The sequence below is a fragment of the Rhinolophus hipposideros genome, assembly GCF_964194185.1.
Source record: "Rhinolophus hipposideros genome assembly, chromosome: 6".
In the NCBI taxonomy this organism is placed as follows: domain Eukaryota; kingdom Metazoa; phylum Chordata; class Mammalia; order Chiroptera; family Rhinolophidae; genus Rhinolophus; species Rhinolophus hipposideros.
In genome coordinates this window covers 16,814,990-16,834,907 of record NC_138052.1, presented here as the reverse complement: position 1 = coordinate 16,834,907, position 19,918 = coordinate 16,814,990, and the positions used below count along the sequence as shown (strand labels likewise).

The window sequence follows — 19,918 nt, the reverse complement described above, 5'->3', positions numbered from 1 at the left end:
CTCTACAGGAAACAAACTTTCAGTTAAAAGATCATACCATCACTATCACCCCTAGAATAGATACTAATTCCTTAATATCATCCAATATCCAGTTAGTGTTTACACTTCCTCAAGTGTGCCTTATTTTTTCAGGTGGAGTTGGTTGAGTCAGAAGTCAAATAAAGTGCATAAATTATAACTGCTTCATATATCTCTTAGCCTTCTTTAATCTATAGTAGTTTCTGATTATCCATTTTTTGAGGAGTGTGTGGGGGTATGCTTGGAATTTATTTGTCAAAGAAACTGGGTTATACTTCCAGTAGTCTCTCTCACACTCCAGGTTTTGCTGATTGCGTAACAGATTCTTCTGTCCCTTGTATTTAGTAATTAGATCTGCACACATGACCCATTCATTTTTTTTTTCAATACTACTTCACACGTGGTGCCATGTACTTTCACTGGTGGGAACAATCTCTGTTTTGTGATGTTAACAGCTACTGATGATCACTAACTAAATGCATTAATCCATTAGGGGTGGCAAAATGTTGATATTCTGTCATTCCTTCTGCATCTATTAGCTGGGATACTTCTATAAAGGGAAACTACCCCTCATCAACTATTTGGTTACTCTCAAATACAATTTACAATTAAAAAAAAAACAAAACAGCAACCTGGTCAATGCTTTATTCTTCCCCTTTATTTACCAGTTAGAAAAACAACAGAAACCCCCAAATTTGTCCTTTAGCATTCTCTAATAATGACTAATGTGGATTAAAAAATATTGGTATCATTATAAAATCACAGATATAAGTATATTTGATGTGTTTCAATAAAGTGCAGTTATTCTTCTTATTGATTATCAAATTGTCTCATTTTGGCCAATGGGTGGGGGGCTGTTCAAGTTGGCTAATAAGTTCTTTAGACACAATCCCCGTCATCTTTGACACGTTTCTTTTCTTTCTGGTATGAGGAAGTGTTCCAAGCTCATTGACAACTTCTGTCTCAGGCCTTCACCAATTTTCTAAGAAACTCCTCTTCCATTTCATGAAAATGGTATGTAAAGAACCAAGTCTGTGTTTAGGGGACTCCAGATTACCACTCTTTGTAGGACTATTCAGTGGTCATGGCTAGAAAATTTGTTTTTCATCAAGGATAAAACTTATCATGAGTTCATACTGGTTTTTCCAATTCAAACTCAGGATTACAGTATTTTTACATAACATTATCCATCTGACATCTGTTACTTCCTCTCTCCCACACTGATAATCCCATTTTTCAAGGACACTAATATAATTACTCATTTGCTGTATTCCAATACACATAATGGATTCCAAATGAGACTATCAACACCACCACCTACTACATGATTAGTAAAAATTGTTTTATATTTTTGTAGTATTTTGTCCTTTGTGATAGCCCATTAGAGATATTCAACTTATTGTGTTCAAAAGTCAATAGTAAAATTGGATATGCAGTCAATTCATTTGTTTCATATTCCTTGTGATTTTTAGGTGTTGCTTTTTTTTGAGTAATTAAATTTTATTTTACACTTATGTAAAATGATTCCAGTATCAAATATACAAAGCAAAATATATTCAGAGAAGTGTGCTTTCTATACCTGTTACCTCTACACTATTCCCCCACTCCATATTTGACCTTTGTTTTATTGTGGTAAAATATACATAACATAAAATTTACCATTTTAACCATTTTTAAGTATACAGTTCAGTGGCATTAAGTAAATTCACACTGTTATGCAACCATCATCACCATCCATTTCCTTTTATTTTTAATTTTATGGTTTATCCTTCCATTTAAAAATATATGATATATGAGCAAGAAGTGTATATGTGTTATATATACATTATATATTGGTGTGTGTATATGTATCTACATGTATACATGTAGATATAGATATAAACATATTCCCTCTCCCTTTCAAAAATCAGGTTCACTATTTTCCACCTAACTTTTTTTCACCTAACAATAAATTACTGCATAGGATTATACAGATACACTGTTTGCTTTTTACAGCCCATCTGAATCTGTCCACATACTCTTCCACAGAGGACTCTTTGGTGCCAGGACGTTTTGTCTTGTTATCTCCTAATCTCAAGAGATCTAAGCAAAACTGATCCATCCAAGTTTGACTTGGGGTTTTGCCAGTGTATCTGTATTTTCTTTTTCCAGGATATCAAATTAGTCAAATTAGGAATACCTAACTCATTTTTAATTTATTTTTAGACGTAGGAACAGATCGTTTACTTTGCTCAATTTTTTTATTATCAGAACAGTTAATCTAAAGCCACAGCCACTTAGTCTCTAATTAATAGGGTATAAAATCTTCCATGCTCAGGGGTATTCTAGAGTTTTGCCAAGCATTGAAACAAACTGGTTCAAGTTTAACTTACAGTATCTCTCTCTCAAGAATGTAAGCAACAGTACCAACCAAACAGAGAAGCAATGGGACTAACCGGTTGCCCAAACCCCAGAGCTGACAAACATCAAAAAGAGAAAATTGTCATGATGATGTAACAGGAAGTTCTCAAATGTTGTATTCAAGTAAAGAAAAGAGGGTTAAGTTTCCTGATACCATTGAGAGAGACAGATGGTTCGAAGGAAACATCTTACAGGCAGATATTCTGGGTGTCTTCACCCAAGAAACATGTGTGCTGGTCCTTGCTAAGTAAGATGATTGTAACTGGGGAAAGGAAAACCCAAAAATGGCTGCACAACAGACAGAGCAGATTCACCCTGAGGGAATATCATTGAGACATGACATTTCTCTTAGTCTTGTTTCCAAGCAAAATCAAATTTTAAAAGAAAACTGGCATCTAACTGAACTGACTTAATTAGAAACTCACTTTCTTCCTTTTTCTCTTTTCAAGATTCTGCTTTTCTGCCAGGGACTTGATTGCTTGGATCCACGCATCAGCCATTCGCCGGATCCGCAATCTCATCCAACGGAATTCTTCATGCTTTTTCATCATACTGTAGAGAATATTAAAATCCGTACGAATTTCCGCCTAGAAACAGAAATTTAATAAAAATGAGTAGAAGATAAAAAGTCAGAAACCATAATGGTTTTCATGATGTGACATTTGAAAACTTGAAAGAGATACTCAATTAAATGCAGGCTTCAAAAGTGAGTCTTGTCTGCTGCACAGCTTTGCTTTTAAGGTCCCAGGATTGCAAATTGAAGCAAAGGCCCCTGACTGCTGATCTGCTTTAAGGGACATCATTTACAAAATTAGAAATTGAGAAAGAAAGCACAGTCATTGCAAAGCCCTGAGCTATGTTAAAATGCGTTTTTGTTTTTTTTTAAATATAATGAGTACGCTTGATGTACCTTGAAATTCTCTGCACCTGAATTTATTGGCCACTTCAAGCAGGGTAGCCGACTCCTGGGAGAGCTGAAGTCAATTCTTAACAGGCTACCTCGTATTGTGTTGGCTGCCAAAAAGCCTCATTCTGTCCATAAAATTAAGTAGGGAAAAATACATGCTCCTCATCCAGTTTTTTTCCCAGTCCAAACAAATAAAAGTTCACTATTTTCTAAAGAATTTAAAAGCCAGGAATAACATTTTCTATCACAACTGAATAAAATTTAAAATTCAGGCCAGGATAATCTAAAAGCCAGGAAGAACATTTTTATAATATAGCTGGATACAATCAGTGATTAAAATAACACTAATATTTTTCATATAACATCTAAAACATGCTGAAACCATCTTTCAGCGGCCACCATAGTTCATTCTAAACACTCATCTGATCATGTCCTTTCTTGACTCAACAAATTCCCATGACAGAAGCACGAGTCAGCAAACTATGGGTCTTAAGGAAAATCCTCCTTGGTGCTTGTTTTTGTACATGAACTTTTACTGGAACACAGCCACACCCATTCATTTACATACTGTCCATGGCTGCCCTCTGTGCTACAAGGTCAGAATTGAGTAGCTCTGACAGGGACCTTACCAGCCTACAAAGATGAACATATTTACTACCTGGCCTTTAGCTGATTCCCCAGTCTAAAGACTTAAGCCTGTCACCGTCCCCTACCTATCTTTCCAACCTCATCTTCACCCCAGCTCATCCAAACCCGCTTCGCCTTGTCCCACTGATCCATGCTCTATCCTACTCCCTGAAAATGCAAAATTCTTGTACATGAACCCTCTTCCTCAAATCAGACACCTTTATCTCCTTGACCCAGTATCAATTCACTCATCATTTTAAATTCAGCTCCAACACCATCTTCTCTTTGCCCTATCCCCTGACCCCTACAGGCTGAGACCACTTCCTCATTAATTTCCGTGGGTCCATATTCTGGCATTTATACAGGTATGGTCACTATTTACAACCATAGCCCTCCTTAGATCACTGAGTACCTCCACATCTGACACAAAGTCTTATTCTTATCAGTAGCCTATCGCTTAGGAACCCTCAGAGAATTGTTCAATAAATGCATGCACACTGGTTGAGTTCTTTGGTCACCCAGATTTCTACTGGGGATAGAAGTTCTTCAATGTATCACTATTTCAGATTACAGCTGGCATTTCTAGAAGACTCCACATGTATCACTTGGCATCAGACCCAACTCAGGAGCCTACTAAGAGGTTTCCAAAATCATTTACCAATGAATTATGATCAGCTTCTTCGTAGGGATTTTTTGCTCTCCAAGGTAAATGAGGACACCAGTTTTCAACCTGAAAAATATAAATCAGAGGCACTGAGTATGCTGGTTCATCTGTAAATGAATTAATGAATGTACAAAATACTGAGCACAGTTTCTGAAACACAATGAGCACTATATTTAAGTGGGTTTATTAATATTATTAGTCAGAGTCCCATGCTTTTAGCTAGCCATCCAGAGACAGGTGCCCTCTCAGGTGAAACAATCATCAGCAAAGGTCCCAAGGAGTATGATTACACTTTACATCTGATTTCAAAGTATTTTACAGTGATGTTTTCTTAATCATTTAATCCTCACATTTCTACACCAGAAGGAGAGGGGGCTCTTATGGCAGAAATTTAAAAGACTAGAACATTGCCATAGGGGAATGAGAATGAAAAGGTGCCTCTCTGACTATACAGCAAAAAGACAGGAATGATTCGTTATCTGCTGTTGCATGTCTGGAAAGGAAATACCATGGCATCTGAGCCACAGAACTCAATCATTTATCTCAGAATTAGAAATGCAGCTGATAATTTAAAGCTAACTGATCTAGGCTTTCCTTCATTTTCTGGCTTCACAGTACCACAAAAATAAGACGGCAAAATGTATTGGAGAAAGAGATGAAAGGAAAAAGGAAAAAAAAACCTCAGCGATCTCGTGAAAGCCATGAAGATGGATTGTTCTGTTAATGCACAGGAGTTTAGAGAGCTGAGGAAGGGAGTGGGGGGGAGAAGAGAAAGGAAAGCACCAGGTTTTATAGGAATCCCTTTGATAAAGGTTACCAAAGAAAATTAGGCCAATTCATAATTTCTAGTAAAGGAGAAATGGAAAATGCAGAGTAATAATGATGTCTGAGCTCTCTGTCAAAACTGGCTATACGATTCCACAATAGTGTATTGCCCAGTTACTAACATATAGTGAAATTATTGAAGATGGATAATAGCCATTGAAAATAATCTTCTTATGGCCAGGTGGACCTATAAAAAGGAACAGAGCAAGAGGGAGGGCGGTGTCCTTGGAAGGTCACTGAGAAGGCAAAGACACGTGTTAGACCACAGCCTCCTCGGTCAGCAATGCAGTCAGACAGTCAACTGTCTTCCAGGTCTGGGCGAGTTTTCAAAGAAACAGCAGTTTCACTAATCTTGACATTGCACTTAATGTAAGGTGATTTTTATTTAACCAAATAACTGGGTGGTTTGCATATAGCCATCTGCCTGCAAATGACCTGAAAGGTATAAGCAGAGCTTGGGGGAGAAGGGAATCCCTAGACAGGAAAAGTGCAATGTGTTCCTTTTCTTCTTGTGGAATAAAATTAGACTTGACTATATTTGTGAATATGGTAACAGGAGACTCAAACGGAGACTTTCCGAATGGGGACATAAGGAAAGTTGAAACGGTTTTTACTCATAAGAAAAGAAGACATTAACTTGCCTTGGCTGCCCATAACTAATTCCTTAGACCTTACAGCAATAGCACCACGAAAGGCAATCATCTGGAGCTCCACAAATGAGAAAAAAGAGGAAAAACCGGCAGAAAAGAAGAATGCAAGAGGATGAAGCCCAGGTGGTCCCAGCAGTACTGCACACACCTGTACCTTGTGTTCTTAGACCAGACTGAATTATTTAGTGCAAATTAAATTTTTGTCAATGGACTCAATGAAACATTGCTATAAAGCATATTGATAACATGAAGACTGCTATAAAGCATATTGATAACGTGAAGACTCTGAATGGATTGCAGATCTGAATGAGACCTTCAACCCCACACAAAAAGGATGAGGATGAGCAAGGAGGGTACAGATTGGCAGTCAACCTCACACTAAGTAAATAACTAAATGGACACAGCAACGTGTCAGGATGAAAACTTCCCTCACGAATAGTATGATACTGGGAAAGATGAAACAAGATTATGAATAAAGAAAATCAACCAAAAGGAGAGACAGCATTGAGATCAGATATTATTAAAGCAAAGTATATGCCCTCTCCACTCCTCCGCCCTAAGAAAAATCTTCCAAAACTCGCTCTGATGAAAATATAGTCCAAGGTGACCTTCTAAAATATGACTTCCCTAAAGAATACTCAAGACTTTAATTCCTCTTCAAAACTGATCATTTATCTCAGCTTTTTACTCTAAATGACTGGATAATGCTTTGCAAGGTTTCAAGGCCATCCCCGAAAGTATGGAAAATGGAGTCTATTTTAGCTTTTAGCAAAAAATCTTACCGTTACATATTCACTTGCAATGGAGGAAAACCCAGCTATGAACATCTTGCCACAGAATAAAGAAGGTGGGTTTTTAAGGTTGTTGTTTTTGTACACAGTAGTAGGATAACTGCTTAACAAGGTAATCAAATTATACATAAACAAATTTCTCCAGGGGGAAGGGGAATGTTTCTTTTCTGAAACCTCAGAGAATTACCAGGACTGGAAAAAAGCCAGCACTGGCAATAACCCCAAGTTCTGAAACAAACAGCCCTCCAATGAGCAACCTTTTCCAAAATAAGAGTCATTAATAACACTCAGGAAAAAACTTGCTCAAGGCTAATAACTCAACTTCCTAATCCCTGTTGTGTCTGATCTATCCAGGCTCTTCTAACAAATTTAATTCCCCCCCTCCAACCTCAGCACAGCATCCTACCACAAAATATGAACCCCAGAATGAGCCCACTACTTCCTGATCTGGACACGCTTATATTTCAAATCACTCTTGCCATCTCCTCTCCTGGTTGTCAGACCCCTAGTGTCCTAGGTCAGCCTATGGTGCTCACCTTCCTTCACCCACTGCCTGGGCCACGCTTTTCCAGCTGCGACCCCTGGTGCTCTCCTTGGGACAGGATGTTGTGTTTGCCATGGGCGCAGGCACACACGATGGCAGCACTGGACCCTCCCACTGGCCATCCCTACCCCTGCCTGACTCCTGTGAGCTGGCAGCCCTGCCCCAAGCCCTCTGCCGGGGTGGGCACTGAAACTAGTCCTTAAACTAGTCCACAAACCACCACAGGAAGCCCAAGAACTGAAAACCATCTGAGTTCATGGCAACACACACACAACAATCAATAGAGGAGCAGAATCATTACTCTAATAACCTTCGATGTGAAGGCAAAGCTTCTTTGAGTGAAACTAATCTTTTTAGTGCGCTCGCCTCAGGCAACAAAATGAAGAGGCAGCAAAAACAGAACAAGACCAGCCAGGCTAGACTTTCGGAACATTAATGCATATTCCACTGAGAGGGTCCTGTAAATCACTTTCTTGAAGGAGGAGATAGAAAATTAACCAATTTGATTTTTGACATCCCTCCTCCCAATGATTTAAACTTCTTTGATCTGAAGAGGTTTTACAGCTTAATCATGAGCAATGTGAATCAAAGTCCCTAAACAGAGCTCAAGTAGGTCACACTTTCAAGGTCCACAGGATGGACAATTCATTATACTTAAGAAAAAAGAAACTGCGGGCAGATATGTATACAGCTTATATTGGAATTTAAAGGGGTGGGAAAGAAGTAATAAAATGACAGCAAAAACTAAAAGGAATTTAATGTATACATGCATGTACTTAGGCATCACTGGCATAACTGTAGAAACATTCTATTCTTTTGAAAGAATAATGATCAGGCTCTGTGATGGCTTTTCTCATGATTAATGTTAACTGTTTTGCTCTAATGGATCACTGACATAGAATTTCATGCTGTATTTTACAAATAGGAAAGTGCAATAAAAACTAAATGAGAAAAATGTGTAAGAAAAGGCTGAGATTATCTCTGGATGATGGTGTCATGGGTGCTTTTTCTTTTCTTCTTTATATTCATCTGCATATTCGATGTTTTAAACAATGAACAATTATTCACAGAATGATTTCTAAAGAAGTTACGTTATGTAAGCATCCAATCATTTACTGAAGGTTTACGGTGTGTCAGGGTTTCTGGGGAAAAAAAAAAGCTTGAATACTTGACATCTTTTAATCCCTGAGGCATCGTATGCCACAGGTACCATGGACAGGTTCCATGTGAGGAAATCAAAGCTTACAGTGGGTGGCAACTTGCTGAGATAAGCTCACCAATGAGTGGAAGCGTTGGGTGACAACAGAGATCTGTCACTCCCGACCAGCACACGTTAGAGCCACCTGAAAGGCCACGCTTAGTGAAGGACAAAGAAAGCTGCTAAGTGCGGAAAGAGGATGGATCTGGAAATCAGCCCAAGTCTGTTGGATTCTATGCCCAACTCTACAAACAAGTAGGCATATAACCTTAAACCACTTGGCTTTCAATTTTTCTCATCTACGAAATGAAGGAGTTGGCTCAGATGACCTCTTAATAATTCTATTACGCTGTAAGATCTAAAAAAGCTAATTTACATCATCCTGTCAGGCTAAGTGGTTATATATCAAAAGGGTACACTTGACTATACTATATAGTTGACGATTCATTTGATACCGATTATACATATCTATGCATATACACACATACACATACATTTGTTATACTGACATATTAAATGAAGTTACTCATTAAGGTATATGCTTAAAAAAAAAAAAAAGACTTCTCTACCCCACGTCACACCCAGCCCACTCCCCTTGCTAAAGTTTCAAAAGGGGAAGGCAAATGGCACAAGACATCGACACATGTACATGGTTCCGCTATCCACACCGGTCCTGTGCACTAGACAACTGAGCTGATGAATATTTTGGCCAAACTGCGTGTTAGAAATGGTCGTGTATAGGGCACGGGGTGGGGAGACAAAAGATATAAGAACAAAAACTACAATATACTAGGAGCCAAGCAGTAGGTTAAGCACTTTACACACATTACTTCATTGGGTCTTCAAATAATCGTCTGCGACAGGCTGCTCATCGTGCCAGACAAAGACATGGGCACCGGCAGAACCCACAGCTGAGCCCTGAATCGCATCTGCAGCTCCGTGGCCCAGGTGCTTCATCACCACACGACACCCACAGAAACCAGACACGTGATTCCTACGGCCCCGTAAGGACAATTCAGTCTTCAATATTAGAGTGGCATTGCCTGAATCTTCAAACGGGTTGATGGTGCCGCTGCTGTGCCGGGTACCGTGCAGGGCAGGGAGCGTAATAATAGCTCTTGCCCCCGTGTCTGTGCAGCAAGAGGAATCGTTTTAAAGTTGAAATTGAATCACTTCCTACACTAACTCAAACCCTTCAGTGACTTCTCTTTGCAGCCAGAATAAAATCCAGAATTTACAACAAGATGATACTAAATCTGACCTGAAGCCTTACACTGCCTGCCTTGCTCACCTTGCCCTACATACAAGAATATCCTCGCATGTCAAACAGAACATTCCTACCTCAGAAGGGCTGCCAGGTGTGTGTGTGTGTGCGTGTGTGTGTGTGTGTGTAAAAAAGAACACCCCTAGTTAAATAAGAATTTCAGAATTAGTATAAGTACATCCCATGCTGTATGTGTTACATACTAATAGTTTTTAAAAAATTATTGTTTACCTGAAATTTAAATATTACTACATAGCCTGTATTTTACCTGGTAACCCCATACTTCAGGGCTTCTGCATTTGCTATTCTTTTTACCTAGAACACTCTTCCTTCCAGAGATTTCCATGCATCACACTCCCTTACTTCTACACAGAAAAGCATTCCCTGACCACCTTACCTGGCCACGCTGCATCCTTACTCTCTTTTTCCTTGGGGCACTCACCACTTGTGGAAATTACTTTATGTATTGGTTGACAATTATTTGCTGCCCCATATAAATGGAAGCTCCTTGAAGACAGGAACCGGAATTTGCCTGTTCAGTGCTCTAGCCTCAGCCTTGAGAACAGAACAGTGCCTGGCACAGAATAGGTCCTCAATCATTACGTGTTGAGTAGTGAGTAAATAAATCAAAGATATAACTTGAGTACTAAACATAGTCATGGTGACAATACTCATTTCCATTTATGTGGCACTTATCCATTTTCATCATTTTATAAGGACCTTGGGGCAATACACTGAGGCCTGACATTGACCTCAGTGAGGAGAAACCAGACACAAAACTGAAGGGAAAGCTCAAGGCCACACAGGTAGGCAGTGGATCCAGACAGGCAACCAGGCCTCATGTGTTTTCTAGAATACTGTACGGCTGCCACTGAACGGGAGGCAGGAATATTATGGACAGAAAGGACGGGCCTGACCATGTGCCAGAGAGAGCCAAGGGCTGGGGAGATGCAGGATGCCAGGGAAGAACTTCCAAGAGAAGTTCCAGTAAGTTTTCAACGTGCCACAAAACCAGTAAGGTCCTCACAAGGGGATGTCACAGTTTTTAAAATCCATCCCAAATCTCTATAGGAGAACTGTCAAGTTTTCTTCACACAGGAGAGGCAGCAAAAGAATTCCGCTGTAGTCAACCAGGTGACGTAATGCATGGAGATGCTTCTTACACCAACTCTTACTTGGTATACTTCCTGCTACACACTGCACAAGGCAAAACTGGCCCTCGTCGGACCTGCATGCACACCAAGCACACTCTGATAGCCAATGTCACTGAATTTATAGAGGTAATCATACTGTAGAGACCGGGGATATAGGTCTTCTTTTGTGTTGATGTGCAATGTTACCTGAATTGTAGGTCTGGGCAAATAATGCTGAGTGACAGTGAGAATAAACAATGGACAAGAAAACTGTGCCTTCTCATATAAGTGGTTCATTCCATTCTAATAGTCTAATCTCACCCCTTGTACTCTCTTATAATTAATATTAAAAAAATTATATTAAAATTATTAGTAAGTGCTCAAAATGCCTCTGTTTCATGTCTCAAACTTAATGTTTTAGCAGATTTTAATGTTACAAATTTTAGAATATATATTTTTTCAAGATTAAAAAGGTGATAGCTGGGAGAAGTTACCCACTCAGAACAAACACATAGAAAGCTATTTATGAAATGTTTTTAAGTAGAAACATTTATTCAATAAATACATGTGCCAGGCACCATTATACCTGTGAACAAAACAGGAAAATTTATCTGGAGATTATTTTCCATGCACTTGTTCTCCTTTTTGTTTTGTTCCTTTTTAAATATTTATTGCATTTTATAGGGCGATAAGAAGCAATTTAAAAGGCAATTCAGAACTACCAGGTTTCGTTAGAATTACCAATAGTGCACCATAAAATTATTTCATAGTATTTTTTTTAATTTAATTTACTGCAGCGACATTGGTTAATAACATTATATAAGCTTCAAGTGTACAAAATTATACTACATCATCTGTATATTGCAGAGCGCTTACCACCCAAAGTTTAGTCTCCTTCTGTCACCATATATTTGACCCCTTTACCCTCCTCGACCTGCCCTCACCTCCCTTGCCCTCCGGTAACTACCATACTGTTGTCTGCCATGTGCTTGTTCGTAATGTTGGATGTTGATGGTCTTCCCAGGACCTTTGCATTTACTGTTCCTACTAAACATCTCTGACAGCTAAACTTCTTACTTTCTCACCTACTTCAATTGGTTTTCAAAACCATCCTCCCATCTTCTCAGTAGTTCCTGACCACTCTATCTAAAACAGACACCATCTCTTCTCATGAGCATTTCTTTGCCCCCTCTCTCCTGCTTTATTTTTCTCCACGGCATTTACTACAACTTAAATGATATGTATTTTACTTTTCATTTGTCTGTCTCCTCCTACAAAACATAACCTTAATGAGCTGCCTGTCTTTTTGTTCATTGATATATTCCCAGCACCCAGAAAAACCCAATAGCAATGAAGGCCCCTGGCGTTCAGACTGTGGTCTCTAAGCATTATTTTCCAGCAAGAGGAGCTAGGTGTCCTTAGAGAAATGGCTGATTTAAGGTCTAGGGCAGAAATTGTACTAGATGAACTGGAAGAGCTTGTCATACCAGGCAGTAAAAAACAAAACAAGAAAACTATTCCTAACTACCAGAGTCATGTCAAAAGGACTGAAGACAATATTAATTGGCTCCCTCTGGCCAAAGAAGGGGCAATTTGAGAACTAGTAAGAAAATAATTGGAATAGATTGAACATCTATAATATGCTTCAATCAATGACTTCATAATGACGATAAAAACCAATAAGCATATAAGTAAACAAAATACTACACAGTGGAATATGCTAAGAAACCAAGAGAGAAAGAGATAAAGATTTCCTATATAAGCTGTCTCTCAGAGTAACCAAATACCAGAAGAGTCACTTCTCGTCATAGAAGTATCCCTGGTAGATTAAGCAGGAAGCCCTAACGCGTTAATGAACCCACGCACTGATCACTGACAGCAGCTAACATCACAAAAAGAGACAACCAGGCATTAATGCACCTCCTGACAGAAGTATGTAATATCATCCATGAAGCAGTCTTACCAAAAAAATATTAAACCTGACTCCGATCAAATCTCAGATCTAACTATCAATTTACAGGAAATACAAGAAGCCGGGAATCAGATTATACAACAACATGGGGATGTAATAATCAAAATGCAGAGTAGAACAAGTTCTCCAAGGCAAATAAAGAAGTTTCTTCAACAAAAAGCCACAAGGGGGAAAAAAGAGATGGAAGGGAACCTAAAATTAAAGAGAGACTTTGGAGACACCAACGATTTTAATTTACAGTCATTACTTGAAACCCAGTTCAAATAAATAAACTTTATACGATGGCCTAGACAATGTGAATACTAACCTGGTATTTTATGATATTAAGGAATTATGTTCATTGTGATATGAAATGATACCGTGTTTCCCCGAAAATAAGACCTAGCCGGACAATCAGCTCTAATGTGTCTTTTGGAGCAAAAATTAATATGAGACCTGGTATTATATTATATTATGTTATACTATACTATACTATACTATATTATATTGTATATTTTATATAAGACCCAGTCTTATGTTATAGTAAAATAAGAATGGGTCTTCTATTAATTTTTGCTCCAAAAGACGCATTAGACCTGATTGTCCAACTAGGTCTTATTTTAGGGGAAACACGGTATTAGAAGTTATAATGGAAGTAGTTATATGTTTTAAAAGAGTCTCCTTTAAAGATACCTACTGAAACAGTCACACATGATAGGACATTTGGAATTTGCTTCAAAATAAAGAAGGTGGGGAGAGTATAAATGACTTGGCCATGAAATGACGATTGTTGAATCTGAGTAATGGGCACATTATACCCTTCTATTTTATATATGATTAAAATTTTTCACATTAAAAGTGTTTAAAACATAAAAATTTATATTACTGGCATGGAATAAAAATTTTAAGAAATAGTATTTCAAAGTTTAAAAAAAAAATTGGAGAATACTGCATTGCAGCCTGTGTTTGCCACATGTATTCCAAGGAGCAAAGACGCTTTGGTTTGGGGTTTGGCAAGTCCTGTCATTTCCCCTTCTAATTTTTGTAAAGTGGAGGCCAGTGCAAGAAGTCTCCATATAAATGTTGTAGTGCCTGAAACTTACAAACGGGGGCATCAAGAAGAAATAAACTTGGGAGAGGAGAAGGAACGGAGTGATCAATTAGGCTGACTGACAAATACTATTCTGTAAACTCAGGACTGTTTAAAAAAAAAATCCTTTTTCTAAAATGTTATAGAATTCAGGTAATAGGAGCAAGAAAAACATAGAGATGAAAAAGATACAGATAAAGGCTGAACTCAAAAAGGGAAAAAGAACATGATCATAAATCTCTCCCCGCTCTGTTATTGCCAAGAAATATTGTCTCACAGAAAGGGAATTTCTTATTGTAAACAGCTAAACATTTTAAAAAGGTATGTGTTGGTGTCCTCGGGCAAGCCTAGTGATATTTTTAAAGTACTCCTGACCTGTCCGAAATGTTAGTTACGTGTTTTCATTCACGTTTTCTCCTACAACCTAAGTAGTTCTTTATCGCTGCCTACTTTGACAAATTAGTCGACGCAACACCATTTCCAAGTTATCTTTAGCAGCCAACACAGCCCATAAATCCAAATCATTGTGCTGGTTATTAGGATTTCATTTCATGCTCGCATTCACAAACACTTAGGCTTTCAACCTTTGCTGTTGGGCATTAATCTTGGCATTAATCAAGAGATTAAGTACGCTGAATTTAAACTCAAGGTTAATGGCATGCTCAGCCAATATTAGTTTTACATATTGCCAAGGGAGAACAGAAAGAGGCAAAGACCTTTATGCCTGTTGTTCATGACATATAAGAAACATTGGTAAGTACGGCATGAAATTGCTTCTTTTGTTGCTTTCTAAGGTAGTCACACACACACACACATGTGCACGCACACTCACTCAGTCCCGTCCAAATTGACATGTGAAGCAACAGCTTGTCCACATCCTAAGATCTAGCGATCAATCACTGGGCAATTTGATGATTTCAGAGCAACTATACTTGCAATGGCAGCAGAAGTACTTAAGAAAAACAGCACAAACAAATTACGAAGTCTGGGAGAGTATGATGGTTGCTAGTCACCAGAATAATTGTGTAAATTAAAAAAAAAAAAAGTCTGAGTGTCAAATATATCAGCATCATCTATCAATGTAATCTCAATAGGGGTAAAGAAATTCATTCTAAATTTCATAAAAGCTGAAAGCAGTAAAAGGCCCTGCAGAGGGATAAGTTAATATACCTGAAACAATGACAGAGTAATTACTTTATAAGCCTTGTCTCCATAACGGGAGTAGTTACATGGTTCACAAAAACAGATACAGAAAATGAACTGCCCGATGATGTGGCAATGCAAGCCTGCCTCATTCATTTACTCCCACAACTTGGAATGACTGAGCACCTGGTTTTCATGAGTTATACCCTCGGGAGAATTGGTGCTTTCTCTTTTTTGGGGGGATAGGGTATCAAAATTGTGGGTATTCAAAAACTAGCAACGAAGACTGATTCATGGAAACTAGCTAAATTAGAGCCACATTTCTAACACAGGTGAATTTGAGTATAGAACTGACTGCAAAGTGAGTGGTGACAAACCATTAGGCGGAGTTCAGTTTTCCTTTGACATGAAGGGCAGCAGTTATGAAAAGTGCAGAAGTACTAGGCAGCTTAACCTCCCAGAGCTGCTACAACTTGGCTCTCGATCACACAGAGTTGGGGAAAGGTTGAAATGAGATTGTGTACTTGAGGTGTCTGGCATACAGGGGCTGAATAATGTTTCATTCTTCTTAGTGTCTGCCATCCAACAGGGGCAGGGACTATGAGGCTCATATTACCACATCAGTCCCTAGTACGGTATTACACACATAACAAGCATCCGTGGAGAGAATGTAAGGGCAAATGGCTTTACTTCCTGGGGTTTACCAGAAATAATTTGCAGACGACAAATTGATGAAGGTAAAAGGAGAAGTTTATAATCCCATAATTCAATGGAAGTTGGCACACTGAGACAACCAGGGGAAAGAAAAATGAAGGAAGAATTCTACCTTCTAAGCTTGGTCTGAATTTAAATGCCTCAACTCAACTGGTGACTGACTATACGGGAGATATTTTATTTCATGTCTTTTTCTCCATCTGTCAAAGTTCGGAATATAAACGTAGATAGAAACAAGAACTGGCCTTTCAATAAGGATTGGGGACAAAATAAAAGTCACTGTTGATCAAGTAAACAATCAAATGCAAATGTCTCTCTTCATTACCCAATTGCAAGAGAAACCTGGCATATGATACAGGTTAAAGGAAGTAACAAAAGAAGGGAAGTGTCAAGAAAGGGGAAGACAACTAGACAAAAAAGAGCACGACGAAGCCACAGATGTTGTCCAGGACGTTTTCAATAGTAGAATGTAATGAATTGGCTTCAGAAAACATCTCTAATAATCTCACTTTAACAAGGGCAGTGGTACTCGGCTGCTCCATACATCCAGCTCACAAGCTGAATGCAAACAGAAGTATCCTATCCAGAGAAAAGAAGTCAAGGGGAACAGCTGAATTGCTACATAACTAAAACTCAAGTGGTCTAAAATTAAATTAGACTGGTGAAGAACCAGAAATTGATTCTAATTCTAAAATAAACTCAATGTTTCACATAAAATATCCCAGGCTATGTGACACCCCATGACTGTCCTCAAAAAAATGACAACATCAAAAACCATCAGTTACGTTTACTGAGTGTCATCTATCTGCTAGGCTCTACTCTAAGCGTGTTCCCATATACACGCAGGAATGCTCACAGTAGTTAGCATTAATTTTGTTTGACAACAAACAAAATTAAAACTACTATTTTATAAAGAATCTCAGACACAAAGAGGGTAAGTAACTTTTCCAAAAGCTGAGTTTAGAAAGCATCAGAAACAGGAGGTGAAGTCAGTTATGAGGCTCTAAATCAGTACTTCCCATCAAAGTGGCCGTATTGGTCAAATTCTCCTCTAACTCTAATAAGGCACCTATTAAGATGCTACAGTAAAATAAAAACGTTCTTAAAGGCCAGAGTTTCAAAGTTATTTTCAAAGTAAAACTCTGAAAAAGAAGTTCCTAGTTCTCTCCCCAGGGGAATTATCTCCATCCTGCTGGCTCAATTACCTGCATCCATTCTTCCTCTTCCATTAGTCTCTTAAGATAATGAACGCATACCATGGTGCCAAGAAAATGAGTTCTCAGTAATTGCTGACAATCAATGAATATACTAGCTGTTCAATAAGTGCTCACTGAACTGAATTCAACTGAACAACAACAACGAAAAAGCCCTATCATCTGCATAAGAAATCGGAACAGGCTAATGAAAAACCATTCCACCCCTAGTTAAAGGTTCTGAACCTAAATATCAAGTGCCAATATTAAGTATATATCATCCATCACAGATTTACAGCCCAGTCTGTCCCACATCCTCCCAACTGATCTTCACCGGAATCTCACTCTTCTCCCATCTTAGCTACATCTTTCCTTCACGCGAGTGGGGGTAGAGTGGCAGTTGCAAAGGAAGGGAACTAGGTCACAAATAACCGCAGCCCCTTTCCATCTGGACCATTCTCCTACGCCTTCCCAGCTTTGGCTCTAAAGGCTGGAGTAGGGATGTAAAATCCTCTGCCTTCACCTCCACAGCCCACCCACATGTGCAAACTCTCAGGAAGGCGTGAAATTAGCTCAGCTTGTCAATCAGAAAGCACAGTTGGACTCTGGCTAAATTCTATCAAATGGAAGACAAAGAAAACTTTTGAAAATTAAACTGAATGAGGGACCTTCTCCTCAGGGCATTAAAGGTGCTACCAATGGACTTCTCACTGGAGTGATGGTTCAACTCATTGGCCCCAGGCCTTATTTCTCTGGAGTAGGAAATAAGAAGATGGGCCACAGGCCACCGAAGCTAGAAACACACTCAAATAAGTTACAAAATCAATTTGCCAGCAACCTGCTAATGAGGAGCATCACACACCTAATTCTCTATGCTTTCCAATTTCCAAGAAGTATTTTAACTATTATTAGCTCTAAGGGTTCCCATGGCTGTGGAATGGCCATGGGTAACCTGTCAAAAAAAAAAAACAATGTCTGACTGGATCTTACAGAGGAAAAAGAAAGAAGTGTGTAGAAGAGGGACAAACCCCAAGAATCTAGGAACACATGCTCGATAGCTATACTAGTTTGGCCCCCCCAAAGCTGTCCCTGTCACCTGATGACACAGAGAAGAGGCACCTGAGTCCCGCAAGGAAAACTATGGCAAAAGCATTTCATTGAGCCTCAGAGGCATTCTCCTTCCTGCATGGCAGCACCAGGGAGCTGTTGTTAACTACTGGTCAATGGCAACTGCACACAAAAGTGGCGGAGAGAATAAAAGAGAAATGGCGGCCAAGAGCCTGAGAAGGGCACATTCTCTGAAATTAGCCAGCACTCGAGTCAAGGGCCCTAGGACTACCCCCATCTAGAAGGATGGAGGGGGAAGCCGCAGAGTTCTGATTTCCCACTCCGTGCTTCCCCTGTACCCTGCCCGGGATAAAGTATTAACGCTATTCCACCCCCTCAATAGTCCTGAAGGTGACCTGAGATCACTGAAGTATGTAATAAATACCATGTGGTCTGTAACACGCTCCGCAACCCTTTAAAAAAAAAGCTGCGATTTAATTTGAGGGTACAAATGAAAATGAAGCTCAGATAAAAAGAAAACAACAAGGTAAAAACTCAGGCTGTTAATAAATTGCTAACTCGGTTAAGAAACACCTGGAAAGATGCTCAACATCACTAATTATTGAGGATGCGCAAAGCACAACTGGAAAGAGAGACCATCTCACACCCATCAGGATGGCTACTATCAAACAAAACGAAAACAAACACAACCACAAAAAACCCCCTCAAACCAGAATAAAACAAGTATTGGCCGGGATGTGGAGAAACTGGAACCCTTGTGCACTGTTGATAGCAATGTAAAATGGTGCAACTACTTTGGAAAAGGTTGGCGGTTCCTCAAAAAATAAAAAATGGAATTACCACATGATTCAGTCATTCCACTTCTGGGTATATACCCAAAGGAAATGAAAGCAGGGTCTCAAAGAGTTATGTGCACACCCAAATCCATGGCACCATTATCTACAACAGCTAAAAGGTGGAAGCAACCCAATGTCTATCAACAGACGAGTGGATAAGCAAAATGTGGTGTATAATACAACAACATATTGTTCAACCTTAAAAAGGACGGTAATTCTGGTACATGCTACAACGTGGACGAACCTGGAATACATACAGTATGCTAAGCGATATCAGCTGATCACAAAAAGACAAATCCTGCATAATTTCACTTATATGAGTATTTGGAATAGTCAAAACCATAAAGACTGAAAGTAGAATGGTGGTTGCCAGGGGCTGGAAGGAGGGGAGAAGGCAGAGCGACTGTTTAATGGGTACAGTTTCATGGTTGCAAGAAGAAGGGTTCTGGAAATGAGTGAAGGGTGGTGACGGTTGTGTAGCAATGTGAATTACTTAATGCCATTGAACTATACACTTAATGGTTTAAGATGTTACGTGTATTTTAAATCAAGGGAAAATTAGTCAGCTAAGCCTGTTTTTCTGTCAAAGGAAAAAAAAAAGTCATCCTACCTGGGGACAGAGGAGCATCATGAAGAAGGAAATCGTGTGTCTACTATGTAAAAACAATCCACGTTTTCAAGCTTTTTGAATTCTAGACTCAGCTACAAAACAGACAACCACACACACCCACCCCTCTGAAGCCACAAGAAGCTACTCACCTCACTGAGGTAAATAAAAAAAGAGCAGGTGGACCCATCCACTCCATATTCTGCGTAGCAGGGATCCGAACGCCACATATCTTTCATCCACTGAAACAAGAGGAGCCAGGTAAGAACATTTCTGAACAGCCCCGTTCTTGGTG

General features: G+C 39.1%; 1 protein-coding gene across 2 annotated transcripts in view; it reads right to left on the bottom strand.

The window, feature by feature from the left end:
• The window catches only part of MGAT5 (alpha-1,6-mannosylglycoprotein 6-beta-N-acetylglucosaminyltransferase), a 319,813-nt gene that overhangs the window by 110,215 nt on the left and 189,680 nt on the right, over positions 1-19,918 (bottom strand). For both annotated transcript variants that reach the window (XM_081052606.1, XM_081052607.1), the window contains exons 7-9: positions 19,776-19,865; positions 4,611-4,682; positions 2,844-3,005 (exon numbers count right to left, since the gene is read on the bottom strand). In XM_081052606.1, coding sequence (XP_080908732.1) covers positions 2,844-3,005; positions 4,611-4,682; positions 19,776-19,865 — 324 coding nt within the window. The remainder of the gene's footprint in view (positions 1-2,843; positions 3,006-4,610; positions 4,683-19,775; positions 19,866-19,918) is intronic.